The sequence below is a fragment of the Falco naumanni genome, chromosome 7, assembly GCF_017639655.2.
Source record: "Falco naumanni isolate bFalNau1 chromosome 7, bFalNau1.pat, whole genome shotgun sequence".
Taxonomy (NCBI): Eukaryota; Metazoa; Chordata; class Aves; order Falconiformes; family Falconidae; genus Falco; species Falco naumanni.
The window spans coordinates 20,615,122-20,634,880 of NC_054060.1; the positions used below are offsets into that span (position 1 = coordinate 20,615,122).

General features: G+C 39.3%; 1 protein-coding gene across 10 annotated transcripts in view; it reads right to left on the reverse strand.

The window, feature by feature from the left end:
- Nucleotides 1-423: 423 nt before the first annotated feature.
- Nucleotides 424-19,759, reverse strand: part of TRPM1 (transient receptor potential cation channel subfamily M member 1) — a 109,445-nt gene continuing 90,109 nt past the window's right edge. For 4 of the 10 annotated variants that reach the window (XM_040601083.1, XM_040601082.1, XM_040601077.1 and 1 more), the window contains 10 exons: nucleotides 19,532-19,654; nucleotides 19,057-19,188; nucleotides 17,071-17,199; nucleotides 15,523-15,774; nucleotides 14,729-14,921; nucleotides 11,486-11,506; nucleotides 9,682-9,826; nucleotides 7,378-7,577; nucleotides 6,109-6,241; nucleotides 424-4,249 (listed from right to left, as the gene is read on the reverse strand). In XM_040601083.1, coding sequence (XP_040457017.1) covers nucleotides 2,971-4,249; nucleotides 6,109-6,241; nucleotides 7,378-7,577; nucleotides 9,682-9,826; nucleotides 11,486-11,506; nucleotides 14,729-14,921; nucleotides 15,523-15,774; nucleotides 17,071-17,199; nucleotides 19,057-19,188; nucleotides 19,532-19,654 — 2,607 coding nt within the window. In that variant the 3' untranslated portion in view covers nucleotides 424-2,970. The remainder of the gene's footprint in view (nucleotides 4,250-6,108; nucleotides 6,242-7,377; nucleotides 7,578-9,681; nucleotides 9,827-11,485; nucleotides 11,507-14,728; nucleotides 14,922-15,522; nucleotides 15,775-17,070; nucleotides 17,200-19,056; nucleotides 19,189-19,531; nucleotides 19,655-19,759) is intronic. The other 6 variants (XM_040601079.1, XM_040601075.1, XM_040601084.1 and 3 more) reach the window with 3 other exon arrangements.

Genomic DNA, 19,759 nt, shown 5'->3' on the forward strand with positions numbered 1-19,759 from the left:
CATTTGCCTTGAGGGAGAGGGAAATGCCTGTATGGCAAGATACTGTAAGGTCAACAGACTTAGATTACCTCAGTGTAGTGTCTCTGTGTAGACACAGCCTTAGAATACACACTCTTTAGGCTTGACCTGGTTCAGTACAGGTCAAGCACATAATAAATAATGGTAAGTGGAATTCACAGTGACACTGCTGTGAAGTCACCACATACTTAGCACTAGGAGGGATGCATCTTCCTGAAAAGCAGTATTAAACAAATGCAAATTCTGTGCTTGCATCCTTTCAACCAGTATTCAAGAAAGCCTGTAGGCAGATATGCAAATGTGTCAATTGTTAGTCTGTTTAGTGTGCTCCAAACCTACTGTCGGTCTTCTATGCACATACAGAGCCATATTTATATCTTATTACAATAACTCTACCAAACCCAGTGTAGTTACTTCACATTTAATGGCAGAGAGGTTATCATTTCAGTTCATGCTATGCAAGAGCACAGAAAACATCCAAGCCTTATAAAGTCATTGCTGTATAGAGAACTTCATGGAAAATTACAGGCAAATGCTAAAAGAGAAGCTTTGCTCAGGAACTGTTCAGCCCATGCACTGTGTAAGAAGGGACAGAGAAGTGAACTCTTTCGATATCATTATAGTGAAAATTTTGTTATACTGAACTCATTTCACATCTTTTTCGTATTTTATAAATATTTTTACAGAAACAAAGTAAATGAATACAAAGGAAAAAAAATTGTTTGAAATCTACATGCTGTCTGATACATTTGTAATGTAAACACTATAAAAAAAACACAACTGGTCGAACAGAGCATGATTTTAACACACATTTTATAAAGACAATGTAACAAGAGGTATGCAACACACTGTCTTTCCTTCCACAATGCATACTGCTTGTTAAGCAAAGTGCTGAAAAGCCGCGTCCCTTTGTGTTCGTTAATGAATCGGTTTCGGGTGAGTGTGCAGGCAATAAAAAGGCATTGGCAAACTGGAGGCTATTTTAACCACACGCACAACATGGCTATGTAGTTGCATGGAATGATAACACAGAAGTAAACATGGAAGTGAAACAATTTCAAATGTCATTCCATTTTTACAAAATGCCAAGTTCCCTAAAGTTCAATAAAAGAAGCCCACATGAAAAGCAAAATGCCAACACTGTTCTGACAACAGTAAAACCAGTAAACCTGCTAGTAACACCAAACTAGCAAAAATCCAGAGTAACGATGACTGAACTTTCGGAAATGTCTATGCAGTTACCATGATCATTCAGTACAGTGATAGTGCTTCAAGGTATAAGTATGGATGGAGTATGAAAATATAATACAAACAATAAAAAGCTGATGCCATCAATGCATTTGTAGTCTTCTGTCAACTTCTGCATTTCAAAATGTTGTAAGCAGCATTATCAATGGCAGTACTGAAACCTACATACTATGGTGCTGATGGTGGGGACAGAAAGAAATTCTGAGTTTTCAAAATAGTATATGAGTAAGTCCTGGCAGTTAAATGAGTTAAGTTTTTGATCAGTATTCTGTGAACAGGTAACATGCCCTTCACTCATTTTCTTCTCCGTTCAATGATACGCATCCCCTGCAAAGAGAGGTGCTGAATATTTGGGAAAACAAAATTCCTAAAAGGTAACAGAGAAGAATGAGGCAAATAACATCATACTATTATGATGAAAACTATCAAAATCTAGTACTCTAGAATGCCACTGTTGAGACAGGTGTGCTGGGAAACTGTAACTATAGATGTGGATTTCCAGTCAGCCATTGAGGGATAGAAAACACTTTTGCTGTAGAGGCTTTTTTCCCCTTTGACGTTTGTCTTTGAAATTTACTCAAGAATATGTATGGAATTTCTTTTTGCATCTGGAAAATTTATTTTTTGTTTAGACTGACTCCTAGAAACTGTTTCTTGTTCCTCATGTGTCATCATAATGAAACTGCAAAATGAAAAATGAATTCGTCACAGTAGATTTATTCAAACACAGATGGGCTCCATTTTGATCTCACCCTATCAGAACGCCTTGCCTGTTTTGTTTTGTTTTCCCTTGCAGGCATGTAAAAAAATGCCACATTCTTACTCTGCATGGACTTCTACTGTCATCCGCATTTATACAAAACACTAACGCGTATCTTGGATTCACATTGTTAAAATCTTTCTATACCTCATATACTTAAAACCCCCCTAAACATTTTGAAACAATGATCACTGTTTTTCAACAGTTTAAGGCTGTCAGCATGCTTTGGGGTACGGACAGACATGATTCTGAAAGCAAGATTGTATCACTGAAGTTCAAGGACAGGTCAAGAATATGTCTACACATGGCTTTCCGGGTCAGGTTTCTCCAAACACAACTGTATTTTGCTACTCAGACCTATTTTAGTGGATGAAAATTGATATGTTGTGCCTTTCTGAAAGAAGAGCTAAGAAGCATGCATGAAATCAGAAATGAAAGAGGAGACTGCATAATTTTGCCTTGCCTCCAAAATTTTGTTTTGATTTGACAAATACAATGGCCACAAAGAAACCAGCTGCATAAGTAAGAATAAAAACTAAACCTGGTTAAAAATTTGTCCAATTTAAGAAATCTCCTGATAAAAAAAGAAGAAAAAGACATTTTCTAAAATAATACATGATAATATTGTCCTTCTTTCAAGAGCCTTTATGAAGAGCTTGCCGGTAAATGAGCTTATGAGGGGGGTTGAAATGGAACAAAAATCTGTAGCGTTGGCATCTGTGGACTGTGCCTACTTTTTACGTGCCCCTGAAGAGAACATCTCCTTTTCACCTGACCCAGCAAGCATTTATTTCAGAACAGATCATACATCTATTATATATAAAATATAAATAAATAAATATATGAAAAATTCTTCTTCAGAAATTAATTTAAATATCCATATTTTTTTTCAATCTTTCATGCAGCTTTCTTGACTGTCAGTAAAACAGGGGCCATAAGCCACTTTAACATTCCGTTTCTGTGGATGCATTTTCTTGCCTAGCTTTCTGTTCTTCTGTTGCACTGCCAAATGCCACCACCAAATTAGTTACGCTGCTGGCATGTCCTGGTCTGTTTAATTTGTCCTTTACAGATTTGGCTTTCCGAGAATGGCTGTGCAAACTCTTTGACCGTAGTGATGGGAACCCGGAAGTCCTTTCTGGCTTTACTGATAGTAAATTCTCTTTCTCAGCCTTGACAGCGGCAGGCATAGAGGTGTAAGAGGCACTCATACCTGCATCATCAACATAATTCTCATCATCTGTGTCCGTCTGTAACTGTGTGTGCTCTGCTTGCCTTTCTGCTTCAGAGATAAAACCAGGGTATTCTGGAGGTTTTTCTTGAGAAAGTTGCTGTTCAACTTCATATTTCCACTCTGTGGCCCATTGTTCAATCGTAGAAGGACACACCCGATCCATGATGGTACTATACTCTGTGGTCCAGTTGTTAACTCCTCCAACCACCTTCCCACCCTGTGCAAATATAAAGCTCCTTGACTTCATCATAGTGGTTTGACAAGCACTGAACGTTTCAGGAGGAAAATAGCGCATTGCTTTAGATTTCTCCAAGGGATAAGAGATGGTTGCCTCTAACTTGGTACGTTCTACTTTTAACTGAGTATTCTGAAAATCTGATCTTCGTACTGACTGTCTGTTTGTAACAGCATCCACCTGGTTTGTACTTTGAGGAATCATTCCATCGCTCTTGAAAATCCCCTGCTTTTCATCCCCCAAACTACCTGAACCAGCATAGGGTCTGGAAACATTCTGTGCAATTTCTAATGTAGATTTGCTGTAATCTGCTGTGGTGACTGCATTAGTACTAGAGGTATAATGGAGACCGGTGTGGTGGTCTGGAACCAGCATCCTTGGGTCTGCTCCATCTTCTTTGGTACCAATAGAATGGGCTTTTTTACGCAATCCAATGGCTGGAGACATAGGAGCGGTACTGTCATCATATGTTAACTCATCGCCGCCCACATGGTATCTGTACATGCTGTAGCCATCAGAGCTATTAACACTGCTTTGCCTTAGGAGATATGCAGCATCACACTCGGATGAAGCCCGTGAACGTGGATATGTCAGCTCAGATTTGTCAATACCTGCCAGCTTCTCAAGAGCGTTCACCATCCGACCAGATAGTTCTTCCAATTGAGAGAGTCGAAGGTCAACTGTTTGAAGAGAAGCTTTCATAAAATGTTCTCTTTCATTCACTTCTTCTAGCCTCATAGACATATTTTCAACTCTGTTGGGTATAAAAGGGGAAGCACAGAACAGAAGCTGTGGAATGGTGCAGTAACCCATTAGAGGCACCTAGCTACTGATTTCTTCGTAAGGCAGAATTTGGTGCTATCAATCTTTTTTCCTACATGTAACATCAAAAGTATGTGCATTTTCTTGTTATCTATGCATTCCATACATCATATGTATGGATATCATAGGGCTATTTGAACTTTGCCCTTATTTACATGCCAAGAGAGTACAACAGTTGCAACCCTTAGGGACAGTCTGCTATTAACACTGCTGAGTGTGCCATCCACTTCACGTTCAGTTGTCCTCCTTCACTGTGAAGCATCAATTAATTACATGAAAAATACTTTCTAATGACATGCTCACAGGATGACCTAAAATAGTATCAAGGCATGTTGTAAAACAGGTTTTGTAGCTGTACCAAAGAGAACATATACTGGTCTATGGGATTACTTTAGCTCTTGAAATCCCTTTCAATTATGTATCAGCTGAAGAGAGTGAAATTATTGTCTAGTTCAATTAAAATAATATTTCCCCCCATTTTCTTTTATCATTTATATCATAATGGAAGCGATGGTGCCAGAAGAATGCACATAGAAGTAATGCATTAGAATGTGACTTAAAGATCATACACGAGTAAATCAACTGTGGAAATTAAATTAACATTCTTTTGCTCTCACACACAAAAGATGACAAAGCATCTGGAACAAGAAGCCATGAGAAATAAGCAAATCTGCTTTGTGGCCATAGACCATAGTGAATCAGTGAGGCTTACCAGCCCTGCTTTATTCTCTGCCACAATACCCAGGATTTTGACAAATTGCCATGGATAAATAGTGGGATAGAAACTACTTGAATACATGTAGCAGATTTCATTTACTTCTCTATTCTCAAACTTCACGTATACTAATGTGAGATATTCAGGGCCTCCCTTCAAAAGAAAGATGTTAATCTGTTACAGAATTATGTGGCTTACAGAGATACTTCATAAGAAATGTTAAAAGGAAGATATAGATAAAGACATGGAGCGGTTCATCATCAGAATACCGTGAGGTAGGATAACATGAAAGAGTAAACTGTGTATAATTTTCATTACAGGGAGAATTTTTCATTATTTCAAGGAAGTGACAAAAGACCCCATCCTTTCACTTACTTAGAACTCCTAACAGAAAAGGCAGAGCCTTTGGGAACAGTCCTGCCAAGTGACCTGGTACAAAAGTGCTGCTGCCATTATCACTGCGTGCTTACACAGCAATATGCAAACATTACCTGGTCCTCAGAATAGCTTAATGATTTACATGTGAATATTCCTGCTCTTTTAAGTGGGGAACTTCATACTGAAAAGCTAAATGCCTTGTCCAAAGCTTCCAAGAGAATCTGTGGCAGAGATTAAAATTCAGCAGTTGTGAGTGCTGGGCCCCAGTGTAAACCATAGGTCCAAGGGAAGAATCCTCAGCACTTTTGTCATTAAGCTCCGACTTGTTTCTCATGGTTGGATGAGCTGTTGGAAGCTCAACAAGTAGTAATTTGCTCACACGGATAAAAAGCATAACTGTGATCAAGAGATAGGTGAGAAGGAAAAAACTCACCGTGACCAAAAACAGTTTTACACCGAAGCTGCCCAAAGCAGCAGCCTTAGTGACACACCAGTAGGAACCACAAAAAGCTCACTCTCGTGAGAGACACACCTGCACCAATACTTACTCAGGATTCGGATCAGCTTCTGAATAGGTGGTGGTTTTCTTCAAGATCTAAATCTTTTGTACTCTGAGTCAACTTTGGTTATAATGAAGACACAAAAAAGCAAATATTGTTCCAGATAAGTGGTATGGGTTTTTTTCTTATAATAGGTACCTTTCAGAGGTAACTCGGATGCGTTCATCATTAGATGATTGCTGCTCGTCCTCTTTTTCCTGGAAATATTCTTCTACACACTCCTCTTCAAACTCATATAGTTTTTTTAGCTCTTCATCATTCAGAAATAACTCTGCAAAACAGATGAACAAAATATTAATTTCCTTTTTCTGAACTTCTGGCAGTGAGTTGAAATCTGATTTAGCAGATTATTTTGGGGACACAGATACTGCAGATTCTACTCCTGCACTAAATGAACCGATACTTTTGAAAATAGGGAATAAGCACTTAGCCAAAAATGTCCACAGCTGGGAAGGCAATGTAATGCATTACAGCCGTCATCTGCTTTTATGACCATCCCCTTGGGGCTATATTTCCTCAATGACCTTTGCACTTTCTAACAGCAGCACTATGCATTGAACAAACTGACTAGATTTTACACTAGGGACTAGGAAGACTAGGGAAATCTCTGTCAGTTTGATATTTCTACATTCAAATACTGTTCTTAAAAGGGTGCCAACTATAGGCAACAGACAATCTAATACAACAGATTGCTTCCCAGATATTCTTTGGATAAGAGCTTCAAAAATTTATAATCATGTAGGGAAAATCCAAGGGAAATATAAGCTCTTGGGAACATTTCATCCTTTATTTGAATTTGTCTTTTGGTATTTGGAGGGAGTGCTACATTTACTTTTTTCCCTTTTTTAACTCAGAAGCATATTGTACAGAAATATGTTTCCTATGTGATGCAGAAATACAGCAATAATTGTGAGCATCTGATTATGTCAATGAGCCAAACAATGAAAATAATAATCAACAGAGTATGTTAGAAATAGAATCCTCACAGTTCGCCTGTAAAACGACAGAGAAATCTCTAGCATGAAGAAATAAAAGTGGGGATACTCTCAGACACAGATTGCTCACAGTCACAGAGCTTGAAACTGTGATCCCTTCATCTCAGTTTCCTATTTGCCCTTCCTGCCATACAAACTTCACTAGAATTTGGTAAATCTGGATTAAGTAGATGCCACCTCACTGTTTTAAGAAAGCATGTTAAAGAAGGTCTTCCCTAGCAGCCCAGCACTGCATATTCTCAGGAGCCCACAGAGCTCAAAAGCTGTTAATTTGATATCAATTTTGTCCCATACCATCTTCTGCAAATACACTGGACAGCCATCATGAACAAAATCGTTCAGCATTAGAAAAGCTGCTGCTTTCTGCTAATATGGTGCAAAGAGCTCAATTTATAGAAGATTTATGGCATACTTAGTCCCCTGTCACGCTCATCCTGGTCTCCTTCACCCTTCCTGCAGCGGCAGCAGATTCGCTTGATGATTATGTAGATGTGGCTGAAGATAATCATTGGTGGTGGGAGGACAGGTCTGTCATGGAACGTCATGATCAGCTGGTACCGCTGGAATTTCCAGACTTGGTTGGATATTGATTTTACCTCAAAGAAGGTATTGCTGAAAGGGAACATTGGTACAGTTTCTATCAGGACCCTAAGTTTACTTAACATTGAGCAAGTACTATGTTGAGCAAAGTAGCAGCTAAATAACAACATGAGGCCACATGACTTGCTTGGTCCAGCTCTTTGTTGATGCTGCTGAACTTGCTGAACTGATGATTAACTTGAACTCAGGGTAGCCAAGCAGAAGGTGCTCTGCATCCCTTAAGCACCACCCAGAACAGTCCTTCTGTTAGCAATTTGCTCCTATTGTATAAAGTCCTTTATGTGTTAGCGTTAGAAAAGTTAGAAAAGAAACTTGCACAATTTATGAATCACATAATGGGTATTTTGGTGCTTGGTTATAAAGTATTTCTTTTAACACATGCCAGTATTTGATATTACCCAAAGTATTAAATCCATGAAAGGTATTTTGTATGCTAAACCCAGAAGCTTCACATAGTTTGCCTTTAATATGCTAATCAGGCTGACCTACATAGAAGACTTCAAGTTTTCAGAAAATGTCCTAAATCCAAACTTTATTCACTCAAACTTCTGAGTTGAAAACATGCTGCATATTCTTGTAAAGGAATGTGTTCTTGGAAGCCGTGGCCTCCTCACTTCTACACAAAATAAGGCGTGCTACAAAGATGTTTTATTTTGTAATTCAGTGGATATGGAGGAGTGTAAGTTATAGCATCCAATCCAGAGATAATAGTCAAGGTTATGAAATATCAACTAAAAGAAAGCAGACTTGAAGTGCTGTCTTAGCTAAAGCTTTTCAAGCTATTTTAAAGTATGCTTAATCAGCTCACTCCATTTCTGTGATGATGACTATGATATCGGCACTTCCTTTTTTATATTTTTTGTCCGCTTCTTTAACTTTCTGTGCTTTAGAATATCTACATTCAGAAAACCAGCTAAAACATCTCTGAAACCAGAGAATTCTTGAGCTTTTGGTTTCTTTTGGCTAAGTACATGAGATTAATTTACCAATGATAAATGACAATCTACCTTCATTCTGTGTCTCCTGCATAGCAGGAATTCCCCAGCTAGATCTCACCCCCTTGCAACCATGCTGGAATGGCAGGAGTTAACAGCATGACCTACTTCCCAAACTGCTGATTCCTTGGTCCTTCAGCCAATAATAGCTACCATTGTAAGATCCTTCCCCTTCCCCCTAGCGATGTGACTGGCATTTCAGCACTTAAAAATTCGTGACCTTTTAAGCTACATACATCAAATGAAAGACAGGCTTTGTGAGCTGTAGAATTCTGGGCACATGATTAACTGTTTTTGTGATTGTGACACCAGCTACCTATGCCAACAAGCCCTCCAACACTACATGTTTATGGGCATCAGAAATGGATCACCTGCTTTTCTCAGGTGGTGTGTTCAGAAAGTCTTACTAGCAAGCAGATGCTGCAATTTTTATTTTTTTTTTAATCCCTAGGTCATGACAGGAAAAGCATGCGACATAACTGGGTACAAAGAACAAACAGCAGAAATTTATTTAGTTTTACTCTAGAGAAGTCTAAATATAGATTCGTGGAATAACATTAAGAATGTGCACATTGCTTGGACTGGCCACAGATCTTGGCAACATGTAGGCATCCCTTCTCTTGCTTCAAGGCAGCATAGGCTCCTTTTCTGGGTCATTTCAGAACTCTGCAAAGCCCTAATTTATTTTTCTAACTGAAAAGCAAAACAAAAAAGAAAAGGAAGCCAGATGACATAGTGATGGTGGCCATGCCACCTGCTTTTGATGTTCAGATTTTCATTCTGCAGTTGTATCGCAGAATCATGTTTGCTAGTGGTTACATGGGCTTACATCATGTTTGTAGCAGGTTTCATGGATTCTGGTTTTCATCTTTCCAGAGCAATCTTGAGGCCTGTCAGTGTCCACTAGATGGTCATTAGAAGTAGCCAGATCCTCTCACATGGATTACTGCAATTCCTGGCAAATTCAAAGCAACCTTTCCTCTGCTCTTTCCTACTATTCCAAGTATTTGCCAGTCATGTTCAGAGAGTAATTAGATTCTGAGTGCGGATGCAAACCCTCGCAAAATTGGTTGATGGGCTCTCACAGAAACTTTAACTCTGCAATAAGAACGTTTACGTACTTGAAGACAGCAATCAGTAGGTTTACCAACAGGATATTTGCTACCAAGAGGTAACAGGCCATAATAGCAGGAGTGAGCCAGGCCCCTGGTATACATGGAGGGAGGCGTTTACCATCATCATCGTAAAGATTGTCCCCACAAGGAGCTGAAAAAAAACCAGAAAAAGTATTTTTCACAAATTGCTCAATCCTTGAAAACAGTATTCACATTTATTTAATGATGACACATGCGTAAAATTTGCCAGGCTAAACAAATTGTCAGTTTATTTTCAGTAGCAAGTATGTATAACTTCTACTTCAAATTCTGCTTCCAACTACGGCATACAAAAATAAGTTCCCATAATAGTCAACGGAGAGGCAGCTCCAAGTTTACTGTACAGTGTAGCTTTCTCTTTAAATTCATATTGCTTTTCTTTTTCTCATACTAATAGTCTAGGACAAGATCTTAATAGGCATATGTATATATTAATAGTGGAATTAAAAAAAAATAAATCTCTAACTAAACTTGTGTGCATTCCTTGCCAAAGATATAAAAGAATGTAGTTAGTGGTCCCAGATTGCTGAGCATAACTAAAACCTTTACAGGGCTGCAGAGGCCTTGACGATCCCCAGCTTCGCCTGGGGGTAACCCACAGTGCCTGTGCCCGCCTGCCCTGCCTGGGCCACGGCAGCACGCCTCAGCCCGGCCCCGGGTGGCCCTCGGGTGGCCCTTCTGCCTCTGGCCCTGACCGTGCTCCCCAGGTGGACCCACCGCTATTACTTTTCCATCTGGTGCTGTTGATGTCACTAACAGGTGGCCCTGCCGCCACTTCCAGGCCAATTTATGTTTCCCTTATTTTTCACAATAGTTCTGAGGTTTAGGTAATATTTCAGACCAAAGAGACAAATACATGAAATGAAAATGATGCGGTAACAGCAAAACAGACTGGTGAGAATGAGATCAAAAATGAGAGTATTGATCAAACTGATATAAAATAATTGCCTGAAGTAACCTAAGAATGCACAGGTTGTCTTGGGGTGAGAGCCACCTTGGAGTTGTCCCGTCTGTAAGTGCAATGCCAGTGTATCTGATTTCAAATACAAGGCTAACTTTCAGAACTGTTTAGTAGCAGGTAAATTGTTTATCAACCACAGGTTCTTAGCTGAAATCTTAGTAAGTACTAAGTCTGACAGTGATCTGCCAATGAGTTCATTACGGATTTAGTTTATGTGAATAGACAAACCAGTTTAAGCATTTTGCCAAAAACACAGTGCTTCAATCTCACCTGAGAAATACTTCAAATTATTTGAAAACAGATTAATCTTATCTACTGTGCACTGAAAGAGATCTTTAGATTATGATTAATAAAATACATTTTATTTGCTTTTCAGCCATTAGGCCTATGTTTTTCCTGTTCATCATAAATAAAGTATAACAGGCAAGTCAAGCAAATCAGAATATTATTCACAAGGACCAATGAAAGTACTGCCACAGAAACACTAACATTGTATCTAGATAATCAAAGGGAATTAGTTTTACCATTACAGTGATGCATCATAATTTTTAAAAAGTATTGTATTGTCAATGTGCTACAAACAAGTCATAGCAACCATGTAAACTCATTTAAAACTTCGGATCTGCAATCTGTATTAAAATATTTTTCCTCTTCTTTTTTCAAATGAAACTATTACAGTAGAAAAACAAGATTCACACCTGAATATTGGATGAGCTCTACAATTAAAATATCAGTATCTAGATATCAGTATCTATTGAGGAGGAAGATTAATGGACATAATGAGATAATCAGCTCTCCACAGAGACTTACGATTAATTTCCATGGCATAGACTGAACAGCATTCCAAAGGAATTAATAGAAAAGGAGGCAGGGAGAGAAAGAAAGAAAACAACAGAATAATAAAGAAAGAAAAAAAAACACAAAAAAAGACAATTCAAAATACAGTTTTTTTCACCAAGAAAAGATAAGCAACTCATATGTCAGAACAGTAGAGACATATGCTTAGAAACAATGTCTTTGTTAGAAATGCACTGCATTCTGCAATTTCCTTTTCATGTTGTTTTCCCCAAATGTTACATGTGACAGTGAATTCATGATATTAATCACAAAATGCTTCTGGCAGATGATCTAAATATACACAATATTTCAGGCAAGTAAACAAAACTGGAGGTCACCACAAATACAAAACGAGTCAAAATTATCACACAAAATCATTCTTTTAGCTGCTATGGAAACATTTCCTCCTCATTTTTCACTCACTCTCCCTCCCCCTGCCCCCTCCCTGAACCATCAGGGCTTTGAGTCTGCCAGCTATCTCTAGTGACTAGCTATGTTTCTGTTAATAGTCACGGTTCTGATGTTATTGCAGCATACAGTATCATTAAAGCCCATTTTGACTACCAGTATGGATACTTGCTTGCCAACCCTTAAACGGTGATTGTAAGACAAACTGCACTATTGAAAGAAGCTCAGCCAGGCTGCTGTATCGTTTAAGAATATGTTGCTATTGAGTACTGGATGCCACTAACTTCTTGCTCACGGACATCTTCTAAATGCAGGGAACGAGACAAGAGCATCCTGGGTTGCATTAGGAACAGTGTTACCAGCAAGTTAAAGGAGGTGGTTATTCACCTCTAACTCAGCTCTAGTGAAACCACATCTGGACTGCTGTGTCTAGTTCTGGCCTCCCCCATGGAAATCAGGCATGAACATACTGGAAAGACTCCAGTAAAGAGCCACAATGATTATTAGGGTGATCGGAGCACCTGAGAAATAAGGCAAAGCTGAGAGAGCTGTGATAATTTATCCTGGAGAAGACAAGGGTCAAGAGAGATCTTACCAATGTTATAAATACCTGGTGGTGGGTGGGAGTAAAGAAGACAGAGCCAGACTCTTCTCAGTGGTATCCAGTGAAAGGAGAAGAGGCAGTGGGCAAAGATACAAATACGGGAAATTCCATTTAAACCAGGTTGTCCAGAGAGGCTGCACAGTCTTCATCCTTCAAGATATTAAACCCCTGACTGGACAGTCGCTGAGCAACCTGCTCTAATTACCCTGCGTTGAGCAGGGTAGTTCAACTAGGTGATCTCCAAAGGTGCCTTCCAACCTCAGCAATTGTGTGATTTGTGATTCTTCATCTTTAGGTGACATCCTATCCTCAGTGAAGCTATTGACAAAAGTCCAGCTACCTTCTTTCAGATGGAAAATTTGATGTAATACTTTTTCCATAAATTGTTTACACTCGTGGGCCTTGGCAAAACTACCCATAAGCACCTGACACAGAGCCAGGTTAGACTGCCCATAGCAATCACTCCCCAATGACTTCTGAGGTTGCTTTTGTGGTGTGTTTACAGAGAACCATGGAAAGATCAGAGTGAAAATTTCTTACTGAAAAGGAAAATATCTTCAGAAGTCAGTCCATAGATTTCTAGACATAAGAAATTTACAGAATAATTGTAATGCAGTGTAATTATACCAGTAGAACTCCTTGCGTAGCCACTTCTATTGCAACACTAAACCAACAACAAAACCACAGATTTCCGAGCTAGCTTATGTTTAAGCTACTGACACAGCAAAGCTTCTGACCTGGGAAGGTTAGTGGAGCAAGTAGCTGGACTGCACCTGTGTAACTGGAAAGCCCGAACTTTTTTCCTCCAAAATCTTTCACCCTGAAGAAAGATGTCTAATTCAAAGGATGACGAATATATAACTGAGAAATGACTGAAGCATGACAGAAATCTGGGACACCACTTACACTGAAGAGATCAGTATTGTTGGTAAGGTGTGAGTTTAAATTTGTAAAGAAATCAAACTGTCTACGCTGCAAAACATCCTTTGTTCAAAGTGAAGTAGGATTTGAATGCACATTATGACCCACAAATGTAAGGGATACCCGGTTACAGTCTGCTCCTCCCCATGGGAGAAATAACACACTTGAGAGATCCTGAGCTTATCCTAGCTCACAGGTGCACTGGAACTGCAATATCGGACAATAAATGACTGGCTTGACCTTTTATTTGTCAAGAGTAATTTATTGTACCGTAAGTTACAATAATGAGACAAGCATTCATAAGGAAAAGGAAGATGATGTGATCTTTTCAGCAGTGTACACTGGTCAGAAACTGACTAGTGACATTTTATTCCTTTCTAAGCAATTAAAGTACACTTTAAGGACATTTGGTATAGAAGTTTCTCATGATGATGGATCTTTACCATTTTTGAACTTAGACCTCACAATTTCTTCAGCCTTCCACTTTACTACTTATCAATATATGCAGATGGTTGAAATAACACATACACAATGCTGAAGTAGCAGCTTATATTATTTCAGATAAAGTGTAAACTACGTGATACACACTAGAGGAGGCAAGCTGCATGTTTGATTATCTGAAAAAATGTCAAATGTTAACACAAAACTAGCAGTAACGACGTGTCAGTTTCCATCTCTTCTAAAATACTGACAGTTATTTTTTTAAACTGTGCAGCTTTTGTATAAGACAGGCTATTTCCACACCCAAAGCTAATCAAGCAGAGTCTTCATTTTTTGTTTCTCCACAGGTGTAGAAAAGAACATGAGTATTTAATGAAATAGAAACTCTTCTGGAAAGTAGACAGATGTATCAATGGGAGTAAAAATGTATTAGCTCATAGCCTATGTAGGGAGTTAGAGATGAAAGGATATGTGTATTTTCATCTCTTGTGCAAGGTAGTATTTTTTTTTTTCTGCTTCTGTTAGAACAGTAAAACATTGGTTCAAATGAACATTTCAGAACGATCTCTGTTGATCCCTGCAAATAAACAGAACACTTAATACTGTTATACTCTCGGACGGGAGAGTATTCCAGACTATACTGCTTTCAGTATTAACTGAATTTGAATCTAGGCTGAGAGGACATGCAGGTGGGGAACAGAAAATCGTTTAGTCTCTGGAGTCTGTCACAAGAAAACAACAAAACCAATATAATCATAAAGACAAAACACTATTTCCAAATTAAAAGCAATCATTAATTTGGATCTGATCATCTGCCTCAGAAACAGGAAACAGACTCTTACTATGAATTCTACTCTTACGGTCTATCTGGTCTGCGAACACCTCTCCATAGATCATCCAGTAGGGCATATAGAAGATGTTGCGAGCTAGTCTCCAAGAAGGCTCTTCATCTGGGTGCAGAATAGCTTGGCGGGCTACTCCAAAACTCATCAGAACCACCAGCATGATGACCACAAAATATAGCATGTCAATCATCTGCACAGAGAGACCATACAGAGGCTCTTATCATCACCAGGTAGCACAGTAGCATCAGCATGTCTGTTTGCCAGCATGCATTAAAGTAAACAAGAAAGCGTAAAGAAAACAAACACATTCCTCTGGATAATTTTGGTATTATCCTTTAACTACTACTGTAGCTCATGAACTAAGCACACATAAAAATGCAGTAAAACCAGTAATTTAAATACTAGATTTACATTTTAAAATATTTTAAACGCTAAAGCCTTTGCTATCCCTATGCTCTTTTGCATCAAGTGCACTATGCTGTGCTTTCAGCATAGACCTCTTCTTTGGTTGCAAAGAGATGATATAAATATTGCTGTCCACAAGTGATGGGTTTGGTGGATGACCCTGGTGTATCAGCAGAAAAGAAAGAAAAAAGATTCCCTCTCAATCAAGCAGTTATTAGCAAGAGTATTGCATATTGTGTGTGTGTGTGCAAAATTCACATGGCAACTTTTTCACAGACTTTATTCAGTGTCCTACGCAGACAGAAAACCCCTTTCTAAAATCAGAACTGAACTGAGTTTCCCATGAAGTTCTGAAATACATAATTTACAGCAATTTAGGCACTAACCATCTTTCCAATCATCATGACGTAAGGTCCCAGGTATTTGTTCACACCAAAGATATCTAGTACTCTGATGTACCAGAAAATGATATCTACACAGTAAATCACTCTTCCGTAACCCATGTAAGGCTGGTTCTGTAGGCGAAGAATTGCTCCTATCATAAATACTGAAATAGCCACCAGGTCAGTAATATTCCAGTATTCCTGGAGCCAAACTTTCACTTTTTGGCTCAGCTTGCCAGGCTCTGACATCAGAATCTGAAATAAATAAAAAAAACCCCATCAAACAAAACAACAAAGAGATCATTAGGAAAAACTCCAAGTTACATTTTTGAAGTAACGGTTATGAAAAAAGACCAATCTTGTCACATTCAACAGGTGTCTGAGACCCCCTTCACTGCCAGCAAAATTTGCCTCAAGCAGCAGTATTTTGGGTTACTAGCAGGCAAACTTTGTTTTTCATGGAAACATAGAATGGTTTGGGTTGGAAGTGACCTATAAATATTATCTAGCCCAACTGCCCTGCCATGGGCAAAGACATCTTTCACTAGGCCAGGTTGCTCAAAGCCCCGTCCAATGTGGCCCTGAGCACTTCAGGGATGTGGCATCCGCAGCTTCTCTGGGCAGCCTGTGCCAGGGCCTTACCACCCTCATCAGAAAAAATGTCTTCCTTATGTCCAATCGAAACCTACCTTCTTTCTATTTAAAACAGCTGCCCCTTGTCCTGTCACTACAGGCCTTCGTAGAAGGTCTCTCTCTTTCTTATAAGCCCCCTTTACATATTGAAAGGCTGCAGCGAGGTCTTCCCGGAGCCTTCTCTTCCCCAGGCTGAACAACCTCAACTCTCTCAGCCTGTCTGCACAGCAGAGCTGTTTCAGCCCTCTGATCATTTTCATGGCCCTCCTCTAGACTTCCTTTTCATCTTTGTTTCTGTTTTGGCTTTATTAAGCCCTTTTTTTGTTGTAGGTTTTAATCAAACCAGGAGATCTGGCTTACTGACTTTGCATCCATATTTATCTCCAAATACAGTTCGTATGAGATGTAGGAATTATGAATCAGAGGACAGGCTAAGTGCAAACCACACTACAGCATGGGAATACAGGAGACGTTTCTATGCTTTATCTTCCTCATGCAAAAGTAATGAGATCAGCCAGATCCTACTCCTGGCTAATTCCCCAAAACAATTCTCTGCCTGCAGTTCTCATCAAGGACTGCAGCAGTAATAAGAAGCCAGTATCTGCTGAGACTTCCTTCACGGGGTATGGCCCTGCCCTTTCTTGGAAACACACATAAGAGAATGACAGCATTCCTTTTGACTACCGACCTCAGGGCACTTTTGCCTGACCTTTTTCCCAATAAGAGAAGTTTTAATGTATAGAAATGGGTTATAAATGAAATCATCTCCAGTGATGGGCATTTTGGGACTCTCGCCCTGTGAGAATCTTCTTTCTCATGTATGGCTTCTCAACCCTCTGCACAAGTCCGTTCCATTATTACCTCCAAGAGCGAGCTTCATTTTAAGGGTTATGAGATGTTGGTATGATCAGACTTTACCTCTCTTATTTTCTCTAAAGCCAACGTCACAATGTAGGAGATGACAATCCATTCCTGGACTGATGGCCACCGTTCCATCCGTACCAAGATGATATAATTAAATAACATCAAGTAACCAAGGTATGATATCTGACAAAAAAAAAAAAAAAATCTTTTATAGAATTTAGGTGACGGATCCCAGGATCCTTCCACAGTTAGGCAGCACTCACTTACGGAGATGACTCACACACACACAAATCAGTCCACGCTCACTTCCATTACGAAGTTGTGGACTATTAGTGTAAGTCAAAAGAGCTATCACTCAGTTTTCTATAACCGCTGGTGTAAATGTCAAAACGGTGATGCTGGTGTCTCCATGCCTCAGAGCAGTCTTTGGTAACCAGCCAACTAGAAACTCTGAGGACCTTGGAAGTCCAGAGTTAAGAAACCAAAATGGATTCAATGACTTTGAGGCAGGGAGGGGCAGGGTGGAAGGGCAGGGGGGAAACAAAGCAATATTCAACCAACAGATTTTCCAGGGAGAAAACTGAGTGTTCTGAAAAATGAGATATTCAGTGTGAAATGTTTACCCACCATCTCAAAACAGGTCTAAAGCAGAAAGGGGAGGTGGGGCTATGAGCAGCACCTGCCTGGAGGGGTAGGGGAAATAAGGAGCAACACAGACCATTTGCTTTTCTCCACCCTGTAATATGGTTGAGACCATCTAGGCAGAATATACTCTTACTTCATATATCAGTCCCTACAACACCTCTTCCTACACTTGTTACTTAAACCCATCTACATGAACGGTAGGTTTGCCTGCAAAACGCATGAAAGTGAAGCCCACCCAAACTGTGACAGTCATACCGACGTGTACAGACACATAGGCTGGAGCTGCGCATGAAAGATTCAGCTGCTGAAGACTCTTACTTGCACAAGAAAAAAAGACTTTCTTCTGTGAAGGAAGCGAGCCTGCTGCAGTGCCCTTCCTACAGCTCCCAGGCCCAGGGGCCGAGACCTCGGGCCTCCAGCAGCTGAAGGGCTGACAGATGCTGTGGAACACATGACCCAGACAGCTGAATTCTCTCATTTGTTGAAAGAAGCAAAATAACAATTTCAAAGCACTCCAAATCAGATCCTTTGTGCCCGGGGCTTTCTAATCTACAAAAAATGTAATTTCTCGACACTGTGAAACCATGTTGGATACTTTTTTTGAAAGTGAATAGGAATTTTGCTTTTGAATTATTAATACAGGCAGCAGAAAGGGATCAGGATAGTGTTTTGTGATTATGATGTGCTACAACTAAAAACCTACGTAATACGACATACTGGAAGTCCTAACTTTGAATAAAAAAGAAACCAGTATCCTTTTTACAGGGCACACAAAAAATTTGTGGGCCGTAGCATGAATACTTTTTCTGCTTTATTAAAACAGTTTAGCACCAGACAATTCTTGATGCACTAAAGAGAAAATCAGATGCTTGTAAAAAATAAATATTATAGTTGAGATTGGCTTTAATTATTTAAATAAAAGTACCTATGAATTCTTTAGCGGACTGGCGTCTGTGTTTCCATCTAGGTTACACTCATCTGACCGAGCCTAACTCTCAATGGAGCAGTGGCAAGCACTGATACTATGGCACTACTTCTTGGGTCCTAAAGTACATTTCAACCAGAACAGGAGTCAGAGCCTTTAGAAAACAAGAGAATCCAGCCCCGTCTGGATTGTGGAGCTCACACTGAGCTGCACCTATGATGACCCAGACAGGGCATCCTTTAAAGCATGCAGGACTTTTAGAGGCTGACAGCATAAGCTTCAGTTATTAATTTTGTTCCATCGTCTTAAGCATTTTTCTCTGAATAAAGGGAGTGATTTATTCATCAGATTCCACGAAAACCAGTACTATGTATTCATTTATTACTTGATTATTATTTTTACATCGGAATCATTTAAGTTTCACAGGTGTGAGAAAAATGACCACTATTGGTTTAGTCATCATGACTTACTGTGTAGAACCAAAATTTGACAATAGGTGCATTATAGAATTCATAGATCTTTGTTCCGATTGGAAGGCTCTTTTGGTTTTTTTTTCCATTCTCTTCATCTCCTTTTCGGGAACTCGTATCTGCATTTGCATCCTGGAAGACCAAAGTTGTCAGTTTTCATCAATATTCAACAGTTAAAATAGTAGCTTTTCCTCAACTACAGCCCCACCCAACTGTCAACTACACGATACCTCTTCTGAGCAACAGAGCTCTTTTTAAAAAATAAAAAGCCACAAATTCCATAAATCTGTGCAACTACATAGATAATTTACATGCCCTGAGAATCCAGCCTATACATTCCCAAAACTCTTCACTGTTTTTTATCCCACAGAGGCAGCTGAGATTTTAACCTGAGTGACCTACAGCATAATCAGAGAGGTTAGAAAACTTAGCACTCTTGAGATACTAGAACTTCATTATAATCTCCATTACTGACCGCATTTTCCTCCTCCTTTTCTTTGCTTTCCTCATTTTCTCTTGATGTCTGGTAAGAATAATCATCATAACTCCGAAACTCTAGGAAAAGGATGGTGGGAGGGAAGAGAATCCCTGTTATAACCTGTACAATAAGAAAGAATTCAGCTGAGATGGCAATATTTGTTTACATTGATAGACTTCATAACAAGGCGAACCTCATAAACAATATTTTCTTTTGTATAGTATT